The sequence below is a fragment of the Mchenga conophoros genome, linkage group LG3 (assembly GCF_057382185.1).
Source record: "Mchenga conophoros isolate Kocher_MC1m ecotype Shallow Benthic linkage group LG3, M_conophoros_male_GT1.1, whole genome shotgun sequence".
NCBI lineage: Eukaryota > Metazoa > Chordata > Actinopteri > Cichliformes > Cichlidae > Mchenga > Mchenga conophoros.
The window spans coordinates 75,932,945-75,947,832 of NC_140528.1; the positions used below are offsets into that span (position 1 = coordinate 75,932,945).

The 14,888-nt window shown below is 41.0% G+C and overlaps 1 protein-coding gene across 3 annotated transcripts in view; it reads right to left on the bottom strand.

The window, feature by feature from the left end:
- Positions 1-14,888, bottom strand: part of dnah2 (dynein, axonemal, heavy chain 2) — a 61,309-nt gene that overhangs the window by 18,592 nt on the left and 27,829 nt on the right. For 2 of the 3 annotated variants that reach the window (XM_085267297.1, XM_085267298.1), the window contains exons 40-62: positions 13,757-13,909; positions 10,987-11,112; positions 10,477-10,695; positions 9,175-9,292; positions 7,881-8,017; positions 6,977-7,114; positions 6,672-6,830; positions 6,394-6,546; positions 6,007-6,098; positions 5,739-5,934; positions 5,324-5,548; positions 5,060-5,164; positions 4,096-4,284; positions 3,732-3,817; positions 3,488-3,618; positions 3,176-3,325; positions 2,626-2,793; positions 2,244-2,404; positions 1,913-2,052; positions 1,195-1,327; positions 929-1,068; positions 428-638; positions 104-220 (exon numbers count right to left, since the gene is read on the bottom strand). In XM_085267297.1, the coding sequence (XP_085123423.1) occupies positions 104-220; positions 428-638; positions 929-1,068; positions 1,195-1,327; positions 1,913-2,052; positions 2,244-2,404; positions 2,626-2,793; positions 3,176-3,325; positions 3,488-3,618; positions 3,732-3,817; positions 4,096-4,284; positions 5,060-5,164; positions 5,324-5,548; positions 5,739-5,934; positions 6,007-6,098; positions 6,394-6,546; positions 6,672-6,830; positions 6,977-7,114; positions 7,881-8,017; positions 9,175-9,292; positions 10,477-10,695; positions 10,987-11,112; positions 13,757-13,909 (3,447 nt within the window). The remainder of the gene's footprint in view (positions 1-103; positions 221-427; positions 639-928; positions 1,069-1,194; positions 1,328-1,912; positions 2,053-2,243; positions 2,405-2,625; positions 2,794-3,175; positions 3,326-3,487; positions 3,619-3,731; positions 3,818-4,095; positions 4,285-5,059; positions 5,165-5,323; positions 5,549-5,738; positions 5,935-6,006; positions 6,099-6,393; positions 6,547-6,671; positions 6,831-6,976; positions 7,115-7,880; positions 8,018-9,174; positions 9,293-10,476; positions 10,696-10,986; positions 11,113-13,756; positions 13,910-14,888) is intronic. The other variant, XM_085267299.1, reaches the window with a different exon arrangement.

The window sequence follows — 14,888 nt, forward strand, 5'->3', positions numbered from 1 at the left end:
CGAGTGGTACTCGTAGCAAATTACTCACCAAACCAGACAATATAATGAACAAAGTAAGCGCATACATGTTATTCCATGAGAGCAGTCAGCGGGACAAACATACCTTCATGGCTTCTTCCAGGGCAGGCAGGGCCTCGTCCAGGTCTCTCTGTGCATTCTCAGCCATGGCTTTACACTGCAACTCTTCTGCCCCGATTTTCTCATTTTCATCACTCACCGTCTGAATGCAAGCACACATGTGAGTGAATGTGAGTTCAACTGTTATTATTTATTCCGTTTTTTCAGTAACAATCTACCACATAACATTTCAAAAAAATCAGTTTTCAGTTTTAATTCAAAAGGATCTTTAGGTGACTCGTGGAAGTAACCCACGCAAATATTACTTCAATCTCTGCAGTGAGTTATGTTCATGTACTGTAGCACATACCTTCTGTTGGCTGTCGGCTTCTTTCTTTTGTTGCACAATGACGGACAAATATTCATCACACTGTTTCTGGAACTCGGCAACCTGCTTTTTGGCCTCCTCGAGCTCTAGAGACATGGCCTCCACTTTCTCCCTCGTTTCACTGATTTTCAGAAGGCCGTTACGCAGCTTGCTCACCTGCTCTCCCAACTCACCGCGTTTCTCCGCCAGCAGTCTGGATCGGCACAAACACATTCGCAAACAGAAGCCCGACAAGCTGATTTTAACAGAGATGCGCATTTAGGGAATGGAACGGGCAAGCAGAGCTATTTAACCACCAAGGAAGCGCAGTAGAGAAGAGTCAGACAGACTGCAACTGTAAATACCCTCAAACTCATAACCTACAACAGTGCAGTGTATCTTCATTGCTATCCAAGTGAGCGTAAAACACTTATGAAGCATTTCAATGTGGTAGGAAAAGTGGAGACAAGCAAAGGAGGAATTCAAAGGTAAAAAGCTGCTTACTTCTTGTATCCAGACACCAGCTCCAGGTAGTTTGTTGGTGTCACATAATTTTGTCTCCTCAGCTCCAGTTTCATTCTTTGGGAGACTTGTGCTACTGACTGGTGTGTGGTCACAAAGATACTGGCAACCTTTGTCTGGATCTAAAACGTCACACAGAAACGTAGAAATGTTACCTTGAGACAAATCATGGAATATCTTCTCCCCTCTGTGCTTAAATGCTCAAAGGTAAAAGTGCACATATGTCTCTTTGTGTGTGCATGCCTCACCCCTTCCACTGAGCCCAGCTCCATTCCGTCCAAGTACCTCTCAGCAACCTCCAGGAGGGCATCTTTGGGCCATTCACAGAACCAGTCTATAGTGGTGCAGTTAACAAGAGCTGGGTACTGGAGGATGCGGTTCCTGTAGGCAAACAGCCACTTCTCAACATTGTGCGACTGCTACACTGCACCGCTAATCGCAACAAGGGTTAAAAGGCCTACCACTCATAACAAGCTCTTCCCTTAATGCTTGTCAGTGAAGAGCTGTTTTTATCAACAAAAGAAAATGTGTGTTCATCTATTTGCTCACTACATGTTTGCGTGTACAGACAGCTGGCCGTTTGTCTCAGCACGAGTCCTTGCTCTAGAATCACTCAAATAACTTGACCTTGTTTATCTTAGATGACTCACTGTTCTAACTGCAACTTTGCAGAGTGGTGTAGGGACTAATCGCTCTGTAAAAGGCTGCCAGTTGATTTAAATGTATTTATTTACAAATCACCATGACTAAAATGATATCATAGAGGGTTTATTGTGTTCATTTTACTTGGAGTCACAAAGTGGATTTCTCAGTTTAAATACTGTAGCACAGCAAAAAACACTTTCATCCCTTTCTTCCTCCAGTCCCACATTTATTCAGTAGTTTAAAAAAATCTGGAGAAAAAACCCCCAAAAAGGGGGCAGGAACTTCTTGTCAGTCAGGATACATTACATAAATAGACTCTACCTGAATGGCTCTCCCACTGGACTCAAACAGAGCACAATGTGCAGGTTGTTCCTAACTCGCTCGATCAGGTAGCTGAACAATGAGTCAGGAGTCTCAGCCACATTGTCTTTCCTGGCAGACTCTGAAAGAGCATTGCATACCTACAGGCAAAGAGACAGCGTTACACACTGCATGAGGATATGAGCATTTTGAATCTACGCTTTGTGAAAACCGATTTCATTTACCCATATGCTACCTGTTGGCTTCATAGAATGAATAAATATGGTATGGAAATTAAATGATATGCCCTAGAGATAGAAAGACATACTGGCCAGATGAAAGCTATACACACCTCTACAAACTCGTCTGGCTTATATAGGTTAGGCACCTCTCCTGAACTCAGGATGTTATTGATATCCTCTAGGAAGGATTCGTCAACAATCTGGGTGTCATTGAACAGAAAGACTGTGGGCTTGTTGTCCACACCCGCCAAACGGTACAGCTTCTTGATGTCTAGAAGCCACACACACACACACACAGACACACGCACACTTAAAATCCCTCACTGTACTAGTAAAAATATTCAACTTATGCAATGCTGACATCCACGAATTTCCTAATATTATTAAATTGGCATGTTTAGTTTTAGCTTTTTTCATTTTAACTGGAAGGTAGTAGACAAATTGCAGTTTCTCAAAAGTCTGCGAATGTAACGGTTGTGTGGCGGACCTCACCCTCTCTAAACTCCAGTTTGCGGTACTGCTTGGTGACTTCCACTTGGAATACCTGGTACTGACATATGAAGGCAGCTATCTTAGACAGGCTTCGCCGACCTGAGCCCCCGACACCTACCACCAGCATGTTGCCCCTGAGCTGACTGATCACTCGAATGATCCGAGTAACTGCAAAGGGAGCAGAAAGATATAACACATCAGCTTCACCGTGCCCGGAAATCCCAGGAGGAAATACAATATACAAACTAAAATTAGTGTGAGTTAGACAATAGTGCACTGCTACTGACTTAAATACCATGCCACAAAATAGCATGCTGACAGTATTGAGCGTGCTGATAGGTCCTTAGTCTCTCAGCTTTTAGTTTTGCTCTTTTTCTCTGTTTTTCAAAGCAGTTTCAAGATAGATCTGATTGTTAAAAGTGAGAAACCTTTAACAGTACAATGACTTGTGGGTGGAACTGACACTGTGGGTTGATGCATCAGGTGTATTGCCCTGTTTTAAACATGCATGCAAATGTGCGTGGTTGTGTGTGTTGCGTTTCAGATGTACTGTGTTCGATGGCATCTCTGAAGAGCACCAGGTTTGTAGGCACCACGCCAGGTGTCAGATTGTAGTCCTCTTGCTGTGTTTCCATGAACTTCTTGAGACTCTTCATGTCATGCAGGTCCTCATAGACAGACGACTCACTCATGAAATCACCTACCCCACAGAACAACAATAAACACATTTAAACAGTTTCACATATTCTGGGCTGGTAATGGACTTAGAAATTAGCCATCAACCCATGAACTCATCTGTGGAAGTATTTTTACACATATTGGAGAAACAATGTTTATGCACAGAATGCAAATAATTAAGTACCAAATATTGGCAGTTGCTTGTTCGGGCAGATGCTGTGGAAGGTGAGGTCAAAGAGTGAACCCAGTTTTTCCTCTAGGAGAGAAATAAAGGTATCCATATCACTGTGGTTTACAAGCCGATCTGAGAAAACCCTGAAATTGACAAATCACATCATCCAGATATTATTCTCTGTATACATGACAAAAGTACCCATGCATTTTAATTTATAAAGCACTGCAGAAAGGCATTCAAATACTGTGATCACCTGAAACATTCATGGATCCACAGTCTAGTAATGTTGGTTTTGGTATCATGGAAGTCTGGATGAGCTCTTAGTAAACCTTGAAACACCTACAAGAGATAAACAGGGGGGGAAGATATATCACAGAGCATTTTAATTTCAAAGGTACTAAATAATTCAGAGTTTTCATTAAAATCTGAATGAACTCATGAAGACTGTTACCTAAAAGTGATTTTAGGCAAGAAAATGTGTGACCAAGTAGATATGTGTTATTCTTACCAAGGTGAAGTTTAGTTAGTGTTTTATGGAAAATGCATTTTAAGCAGTCTTTGGTTGTACTATTTATGTGCCGTGCAACAGAAGTTCATACTGATGTACACAAATGTACCTTGGAGATGTCCCTGAGGTTGAAGAGGTAATGTATCTTGGCTGGAGTGGGAAGAAAAAAGGCAGTGACGCCATTATACAGCTCTAAGGTTGCCTGAGTGAGAAGCTTTCCAATGGGCTTCAGCTCCTCCTTAAACTCCTGGAGCTTTTGGTTGATCATGGCACTGTAGATGCACTTGATCTGGGAGGCCTGCATGCAGAGAGGAAAGGCAACAATATTCCCAAAACACAACATGCAGACATGTCAGTAGCATACCAGGATAATGCAGGTGTAGTGGTTACAACAGCAAGATAATTTCTTAAAATCTAATTTCATGCTGCCCAATTCACACATAAACCAGGCAAAGCAACTAAAATTTCAAGTGTTTAGATCCTGAATGCAGCATGGCTCCAGCAATTTTTAAAGCAAATTTAATTTAGCTCTTCTAAGGCAACAGAAAACAGGGTTGAGATTGGAGTCAGATAACTGATGCTAGCTGATAAATGAAAATACTAAAAAGAGACGGTGATTAGAAGGGAGCGAAGAAGGGAGTGAACAATAAAACAGGGAAATTATAAACATGCCCAAAACTACAAAATAAGAATAACAAACACATAAGGGAACAAAGAGGGAGGGGGAGATGGTAGGAGGTAAATTAGCAGGGCAGCGCACAGGCAGGCTAGAACACAATTGTAAACTTGAGGGTGTTAGAAATGTGAAAGAGAACGCAATTTTACAGCATTTGTCATCGTGGCTATAATTACAATCAGGGTCATTCCTGTAGGGTGCCATGAAAAAAGCACTAACAAACAGAAAACACCAACAGGAGCAAAACCACAGTCAACACTGAAGAAATGCAAAAATGTGCCTGTGTAAATGAAGAAGGCATTACACAGAGAAAGTAAAACATAACTGCCTGCTAAAATATCACGCTGCTTAATTATAGGAAGAAAAGACAGGAAGACATAAAGAGAGCAACACTTACATTAGGGAAAGTCATATTAATGAGGTTGAATCGACTCTGAAAACGCGGCGTGATGTGAGTCCTCCCACCACCAGGGGGCCCCATTGATGCTAGCAAGAACATGTCCTGAAACACAACAGAAAAAGTGTAGTGTCCTCTGCATATAAAACAGAAAACATTTCACATTGTCACACAGTTTAAACCAAGGCCCTTAGAAAGCAGCAGAACTATCTCTCCAATTATAACACGCCTCACTCATGCCTTCATTAAAACTCAGTTTCTCACCTTGACAACCTTTAGGGTCTGTTTCTTGCGATCATACCAGAAGCCATAGTCAATCCATAGGCGCAGAAGCTCCAGGGGTGGCTGGGAGCCAAAGAGGTCATGAGCCGGCATGTTGAGGTCATCTAGGAAACATAGCAGGTGTTTCCCACCTGCTGGCACATACACGCCTTTGGTTCTCTTTTCTATGCGACTCTCTATAATGTCCTGGATGTTGTTAGAGGTGGTCTGGACAGCAAACGAAAGATGAAACGACGTGAATAATCATAAATCTTTAAAATATTTCTTCAAAGCATCTACCAGCTTATAACTGTAACCAGAACAAGTAGGCACTAATTAGGCCTAATTAAAGCACAGAGATAAACATCAGCACACACATGGCATACACAGCTAAACACATACTATACAATGAACTGACCTGTGAAGACATGTTGATGGTAAGGGTTTTCCATTTGTTATCTAAGCCCTGCAGAATACTCTGAGCCACTGAAGTTTTACCAGTGCCCACTGGCCCAGTGAGCAGCACAGGGTAGTGTTTCAACACCAGAGCCTTAACCAGTAAGTTATAGCGAACGGTGTCCACAGTTGGAACCATAATCTTATAGAATGGAGCTCTGAGGGAAAAGACAGGGAGATACATAAATATGTCATAGATCCAGGTCACATAATAACATCTGATTACTTACGAAGCATTGTAGCGCCAGCCTTTTGGCAATTTATCTTCAAATGAAGCCCAGCATTTGTTCTTTGGGTCCACGTAGTACTCATAAACTGTGTCCTGCAAGAATTCATATACCTTAACACTTGACACAGGCTTGCAGGCGTGCAACCATCTACTCAACAAATTCATAGAATTGAAAGGTTTGAGTGATAATTGGGGAAAAAACAGGTTACTGTGTTGGTCTACTTGTTAAAATTTTGTAAAAAAAATAGTTTATTTACAATTACAAAATAAGTACACTTGACACTGGTTAATTCCCTACCTTTATTGGGGAATGTAATGAGGTTATAGAATAGAAGTTAACTCATTTCATATGCCATTAGTGTGTAAACAAAAATGTTCTCTGGAAGACCTTGGCAGGGAATGTTCCCTCCATCTCCCGTAGGAAGTTGTCCATCCTCTTGCGTCCATCCTCGTCGACAGAGGCACATATGGACCAGATAAGGCTGAAGATGAACCACAGTTCCACCATCCTACCCAGGCTATCTGTGTCTGAAGGATTCACCTGAAGATAGAGCAAAGGAAAAATGCATTTAGTTACACCTATTAGAGATCGACAATTCATCACTGTTGTGGTGCAATTACCCATGGATGGGATTACAATCTACATTTGCACTCTGCTTATTATACCCCACTGCTCGATGTAGCCAGGGAGTCATAGAGGCGGCAGAGAGAGGTGACGCCATTAAGTTCGGCGATGGGGATCAGCTCCTTGCAGTTGCTCTTCTTATAGTTGATCGTGCTCTCTATGTACTTCTCGAACAAGGGCTTCAAATGGTTCACTTCAGCCTGTGAAGTGACATAGAGTGACACATGGAAGTAAAGAGAACGGTGCCAGAAAAAAGAAAACATTACTAATCATACTCGTTAACTATACATACTCTTAACTGAAATGCATGTCCTAATGAGAGTTATTATGAGTGACTGTATTGTACTTTGTGTCGCTTGTTCAGCCAGGACTGCACAAAGGGTTTCCATCCCAGATCAGTATAATCATTGTAGACCATTCCACAGCGGGACACCGTAGCTGGAGAAGCCACTGCTAGATTCTCCACCTCAAATAGAAGAGACACCTGCAACAAATGAATTGTAGTTTTTATACATATTCACTAAAGCTGCATAAATACAGGAAGCAACTGGCAGCAATGTGGCAACCAGTAATTAGTCCATAGTAATTGAATGAGATCTGCGACTCAGCAGGTTAAATAACTGCTGGCAACAGGAAGAAAACATGACCTGAGATAAACTTTTCCCAACTTCCAGTCAACCGACTAAATTGACTACCACTGAGAGTGACAATCGCTGTTTGACATATAACCCAGCAGTGAACACACCTAGGGTCACCTAGGCAACCGAAGCTTGAAATGTTTGCAAGCAGCCAGCTGTCAGCTTCAAAGCTATGTGGACAAGTGAATCTCTTCCAGCGTGTGCACAGCTTTATTGTCAGCATGTGTGATTCAGCTCCCTCCCTCAGTTAATCAAATAAAGCACAGACGATTCTGGGTGATGATAAGCTGAAATTTTCTTCCATTTCATATGTGAGCCGGATAACAAGGATTAAGCCACTTGAATGCTGCTTATTTGTCTTATAAAACTAATCTTATCATGTGTTTGAGCTTTTGTTTTTCTGGATTTACTGAACAGAATCTAAAACAGTCTGGCTGAACAAAACTATTTTAGCCGCTGCATTCTTGCTGCTTTCCTTGCAGAAACTGATTCAAAACTTGGCCTTCTCACCAGCACACTGGAGCACTTGAAGAGGACGGCGCGACCATAAATGATATTAGAAAAAGTCAAAGGTCAAATAATGAAAAGTGCTGTTTCATGATCTGTTCTCACCTGCTCAGGCATAGAGATTCTCTCTCCGTTGATGAGCGTGAGCACTTTGTTGTCATCCATTACTGAGTTCATACTCTCAATCCAAAGTGTGTCAACTGGCCCGTCAAACACAATCCACTTCTCATCTGGTTTCTCATCTTAAGTGAGGAAAGAAGATATTGTGACAGAGACGTGTGTAATAGCAACATTCACACTCACAACAAGAAGACAGTAAGAAGTCGATGTATTGTTTAATAGTTCATAAAAATAGAAGCACTGCCTTTCAATCTTTAGATCTCTCCTTTGTAAACTGGCTTCACACTTACACTGATGGCAAGAAACTCTAAAATCAATACTATGTAATATACATTTTGAAACCATTGTGTCATGGTCCCTGTGCCTCACCAGCGGATCCCGTCTTAGGCAACATGTGTTTTTGTTGTTTTTGCTCTCTCTCTCCCTTGCCGCGGCGGTGCTCATTATGGGCTCCCGCCCCTGGCCCACGCATCTGCCATCTCCACACCTGCTGCCTATCTGCGTAATTGCGAGTCCTACTTAAGATGGCAGCACTGTGCTACTCGTCGCTGGATCGTCGAGCTATCAGCATCAGTCGCTCAGTAGTTTGAGAATCAGAATCTGTGAGTTCTTTCTGTCTGTTCGCCTCTAACTAAAGTTTCATATCTTTCCCAGACCTTTCCCTGCCTGCCTGTCATCCCATGGACGAGTGTGTGGGTTTGTGTAACCCAGTTGTGGAGAGAGGAGAGTGATTCTTTGGAGCGCGTCTGATCCCCTTCCTTTCCCTCACGTACCCCGGAGCCCTGGACCCCCCTTCCAGCACGTTGTATATAGAATCACCTGGTATTGTCTGTATCAACAAACTGTCTTCTCTACAAGGATTTCTGGTCTGCGCCTGAGCCCGTTAGCTAAACGTGACACATTGTCATGAACAAGATCGATTAATTATTTCTCTAACAGCTCCAAAAAAAGGAATCATTCTTCTTTAGTGCTGGATCTCATTTTAAATTTTGACTATTGTAACAAGTGAAGCCAATAAATGTTTGTAAATGAGCTCACCCAATGTAAGATTATGCAGATAAAGCTGCACAGCATGCTGTAGCTTCTCAGTACTCAGTGAAGCTCCAAAGTGGCAGTATGCACACGTGGAACAAAGAACTTATTTTGTTTTCATCATGACTTAAAAAAAAACTGAGCATATAAAAAACTTCCCTGTGACATTCAATTTCAGTCAGTTTAGAAGGTAGAACAGGCTATGGGGAAGAATCATCCATACAGTGTGTTTTTCTGGGGTTCGCACCTGCGCACGCTGATCTCATGAGGGATGACAGCACTCCATCAGTCCACTCGTTAGTAGAGAGATCATTCTCGCCATACAGCTCTCCTAAACTGAGGGCTTTGGGATTCAGAGGATAGTCCTGCCAAATGAGACATGAACGGTAAAAATGGAGTCATCTGCTCTGTTTTAAAATCATGGAGAGTAGCTTGTAAAGAAATGCAAGGCTTTAGTTAGATGAATTTGGCCAAACCAATGTTCATCAGTTGCATAAATACATTTTTTTTTTTTACATTTTTACTATTGGATTTTCACTCTGTGTACAGACACCAACAGAAAAAGGCTCATAAGTCAGAAGGTTTGTGAAGAGTAGCCAATCTCTAATCATTCAGTGCTTGGATATATTGGATTTGACATGGTTATTGTCTGATATATGACAATATGAAAACTTTTTTTTACAGAACAGAAAAGAAAAAAAGTCTGAGCTCATTTTAAAATTGTTCTTTCTTCAGCAGATCAAAGTCCTGCTACATTGTTTGCAGAACATGTAGCAGAGTTTGCCAGATCAGTCATAAGATGAAATACACACTGATGTAAATGAGGCGACAGCGTTCTAATTTTGTTTATGTTTTGCTCTTTACTCTTTACTTTTTTTGTTGGTAACTTAATGGAACATTTGAATCTGGGAAATATCGAACCATTTAGATATTAATATGACACTTTGTCAGCTCTCGAGCATAACAAAAGTTTTAGTAAGAATTGGATTTCAGCCACATTATGATAAATATTAAAAAAGTGCCGGTGGTGGTGGAAAGTGAGTCTCCATGATCTGAGGTGTGGTTGTTCTCTATTACAGAGGGAGTTCATACTGTGAGTTTTCCTCTCAGTGATGGGCTTGGAGGAGCAAAAGGTCACACACTTAGAGACGTATGTGAATTCCAATTACTTCACTGAGAAGAGCTCTGCTGAAATGATGCTTCAGTGTCTAATGTGGAAGAAGTGGGAGGGTTCAGTCTGTCTGGGACAAAAACCTACAATGGACACAAGCTTTGACCTCATTTAATCAAACTGAAGCAAGCAGCCAGTTTCAGTCCCTTTAATTCATGTTTGCCTGTTTAGATCTAATCACTGCGATGCTTACTGCCTGTTCTGTAACTGCATGAAAAAAGAAAAAAAGAATCCTGTGACAGTAGTTGAAGAATTTTACCATTAAGAATACAAACTTCAAAGTCCGGCAACAAAACATTCTTTCTGATTAAAAAAGCAAGCAGTATTACAATTTAAAAAAAAGAAAAAAGAAATGCTTTCTTGTCTATCCTAACTAACCTGGACCTGCTGAAAGCCTGGCTCTCCTTTTTGATGCAGAGCAGTCATGGCATTCTGTAGGGTCCTCCAGGTAACACTCTTAGCACTGCCTGTCTCGCCCACCAGCATGGAGGAGTGTCGAGAGTTTTTGGTCTCATAAAGTTGGATGACTTTGGTCACGGTAAAGGGTGTCACCTGCAAACCACTCCGATTAAGCTCCTCCTCCACAGCTTCCTTCAACTGTGAAAATAAAGAGACCAAAGATAGACAAGGAGTCAGTGATCAGTGATGCACTAAGTGAGACTGCACATATCAGAAAAAAGTGATACATTATGAAAGATCATAGGGTCACATTTTTTAAACTTATTTCTGACATCTTATTGCACAAGAACACTGACCAAAAGAGATATTATATTATTTGTTTGGCTTTGTGCACACAGGGACACAAAGACATTCCTGCAATGTTTCCATTTTTTACCAGTTGTATATCAAATCCGTGCTTATCTTGACTGCTGATTTAGATTAACTTACTTTGCCATAGTCTATTACAGGTGTTTCTACGGCAGGGAACAAGTCTTGAATGATTCCACTGAACAATGGCAGGTCAGCAGAGGTCAGCTTAGCAATGTTCATATCCTTCATAGCCATCAGCAGCACCTAAGAATACAGATACAGGAAGAGACTTACTCGTGATTTCCCAATGGTCAGCTTATTTTTTAGATCTTTATTCACTGCTGCTGGCTCTGTTTTTACTGATCTGAGATCAGTTATGAACTGCACTTTGTGTAGAAACACAGTTAGCATTAGCAAGTAAGTTAGCACTCTCAATTGTGGTTGTGACAGACGAGTTTTCTCTTTGTAAACATCTTGTGTGCTGTAAGAAACTTTTAATAACTCGTTTAGCACATTAAGAATGAAACCTTTAATGATGGAGAGGGGGACTTCTGCCATTTATGCCGTGGATAAATAGACACGATGAGGTTCACCAACACTCAGATTAACATATCTGAAAAATCACTTAGTTGACCAAATGGATAAAGTTTAAATAGGTGTTTTGCTAATATACCACCTTCAGTTTTTATTAATATTTCATCATCCTGTAGATACATACAGTTAACTATGCCATATGATATGATGCTCAAGGCTTTTAATTCAGCTGTGACTGTTTTTTAATGATGCACTACTGCAGAGTAAACAGAATATCAAGTGTTTAAAACAAGCTCAACCTTAAACATCTGCACCAGTAATACTGATCAATAACAACACTTATGGGGAACGTTTTTCTCAAGAATAAATATTTTTATTTTTGACACTTTATGTAGAATTTTACGGGGTCTTTGTTCGCCTTCCTTTAAAACTCACTGCACGCCACTGATTTCCAGTCACAGCAAACACATACACAGCGTTCCAAACTATTATGCAAATTGTGTTTAAGTGTCATAAAGATTAAATAAGTTGTTTTTCAATTAAGCCCATGGATGGAATTGTGTCAGGACTCTTTGTATCACTGAAAACAATCTCGGGCACCTATGATCATTAGTTTGCCAGGTGAGCCTGATTAAAGGAAAAACTACTAAAGAAGGATGTTCCACATTATTAAGCAGACCACTATTTTCAAGCAATATAGGAAGGAAAATGATCTCCCTGCTGCTGAAAAGTGTGAAATAGTTGAATGGCTTGGACACGTAATGAAAACCTTGGATATTTCATGAAAATTTAAGCATGATCGCCATAATGTTACGAGATTTGTGGCTGAGTCAGAGCACACATGGGTTCGTGCGGATAAAGGCACAATGATGAAGGTTTCTGCCAGACAAATACATCAGATTAAAAGAGCAGCTGCTAAAAGGCCATTACAAAGCAGCAAACACATATTTGAAGCTGCTGGTGCCTCTGGAGCCCTGCGAACATCAAAGTGTAGGATCCTCCAGAGACTTGCTGTTGTGCATAAACCTTCTATTCGGCCACCCCTAACCAGTGCTCACAAGCAGAAACGGCTGCAGTGGGCCCAGAACTACATGACGACTAATTTTCAAACAGTCTTGTTCACTGATGAGTGCCGTGCAGCCCTGGATGGTCCAGACGGATGGAGTGGTGGATGGTTGGTGGACCACCATGTCCCAACAAAGCTGCGTCGTCAGCAAGGAGGTGGTGGAGTCATGTTTTGAGCCTGAATCACAGGGAGAGAGCTGGTCGGCCCCTTTAGGCTCCCTGAAGGTGTGAAAATGACCTCTGCAAAGTATGTGGAGTTTCTGACTGACCACATTCTTCCATGGTAGAAAGAGAAGAACTGTGCCTTCTGCAACACAACCGTCTTCATGCAAGATAATGCACCATCTCATGCTACAAGGAACACGTCTGCATCATTGGCTGCTATCCGTGTAAAAGGAGAGGAACTCATGGTGTGGTCCCCATTCTTCCCTGACTTCAATCCTATTGCGAACCTTTGGAGCATCCTCAAGCAAAAAAAAATGAGGGTGGGAGGCAGTTCACATCCAAACAGCAGCTCTGGGAGGCTATTCTGACATCCTGCAAAGATATTCAAGTAGAAACTTTCCAAAAACTTACAAGTTCCATGGATGCAAGAATTGTAAAACTGCTATCAAAAACAGGTCCTATGTTAATATGTAACTTGACCTGTTAAGATGTTTTTGATTGAAACAGCTTTTGATTTCAATGAAATTGATCTACTAATGCTGCAAATTCTACAAATGACCATTTTCAATTCTCTACATCCTATAAAATCTTTTGAAACTCTGTGTGCGTAATAATTTGGAATAGTGCATTTTAAGTGTTTTATTTCTGAAAAACATACTGATTTCATTGGGAGTTTTGTTCACTAACGTTTGAATTATACTCTATTGGTCGATGACTCGAAAATTATGCCGACTGTCATTTGAATCGACTGTTTAGGAAAAACAGAGAAAAATATCATTTGCATAATAATTTGGAACGCGGTGTATAGTTTTGCGCTCATATGAACACAGAAAACAAGCCTTTTCAGTGTTTTTGGAAAAACTTGACACATTTTTAAACTAAAAACAAGCAGTGTAAATAAATCAAATATTTGTTTTTCTTTATCTCTTATTTTGTGAACAATATAATTTAGTTTCTGTAGTGTGTATGGCTGTAGATGCCTAAGAGTTCCTAAAAGATAAAAGTTCCAATATTTCTATTTCTATTATTTTCAACTTCCTTTAAACCACGTGTGTGTGTGTGTGTGTGTGTGTGTGTGTGTGTGTGTGTGTGTGTGTGTGAGAGAGAGAGAGAGAGAGAGAGAGAGAGAGAGAGAGATACATACTTCTTCATCAGGAACATTTGGGCAAGAGCGCCGCTTCTTTCCAGCAAAGCGAAGCAGAGAGGTGAGAGCACGAAGGCCAAAATCATAGTGGTCCTGTTTGGACAGCTGCTGCACTGCCAGAGAGTACAGAGTGAACACTTTCTTAGCAAGGACCTACAAGGACAACATCAGAGGGAAATTAAAATTAGCATAAAGACACACAGAAAAAAGGAGGAAAAGGGAAGAAGGGTACACAGGATTAAAATTACAGTGTGACAGAAATGAGACAATCCACAAAATGCAGATCGTGTATTTAACCACACCAGCAGCTTCTTCTGTGGGACAACACATTAATGGGTATGTAATCTTCACGCTGCAAGAAAACAAGGTTAATAAAATAAAATGTCCATTTAAAACGTTCCAAAGCTGTAGCTGTGGAAACCCTTTTTGTGTCTGTGTGTACTGTACTGGATGTGCGTATTCACAGCTCATGCACAATTACCACTTTCATTTACTTAAGCTTCACTAATGCTTCATTTGCATACTTATTATTACTTGTATTATATGAAAATATTTTTGATAACAGGAACCAAGACCTGCCCAAGTTGGTATCCTTTATGTATGTATGACTCTCCAGCTTGCACAAACACAGAACAACAACATGCACTTCTAAATTTAGCAGCACTGAGAAGCTGTGCTGTTTCATTACAAGTGTGTTTTTGTTGCCCTTGTTTCTTGGTCAATATCCTTAATTGTCTAGACCTTTGGTTAGTTGCAGCTCCCAACAGGATTCAGCGCTGAAAAAGAAAAATTTAACCTAGAAAGCGCGAAGAGTGTGTGTGCGTGTGTGTGTACGAGGCAACATTACAATATGTTTAAACACATCCCTGACTATGGAGTCCAAGAGCCTGCGTATTAACCCTCAAACACAGACACCTGGAGTCAATGCCCCTCCACTCTCTCCAATGCTCACACAAGGTCAGAGAGCGCTCATCTTTTACCAGAGGGAGATCACATGTGTTCAGCAAAGTCACAGCAAAGAAGGCTTCACTTTAGGTAGATGCAAATAAAAAAACACTAATACACTAACAGGTACCACTAAAATGCGAGGCATCATTTTGGAGCTACGTGGGTTTTTAACCCCCCCCACCTC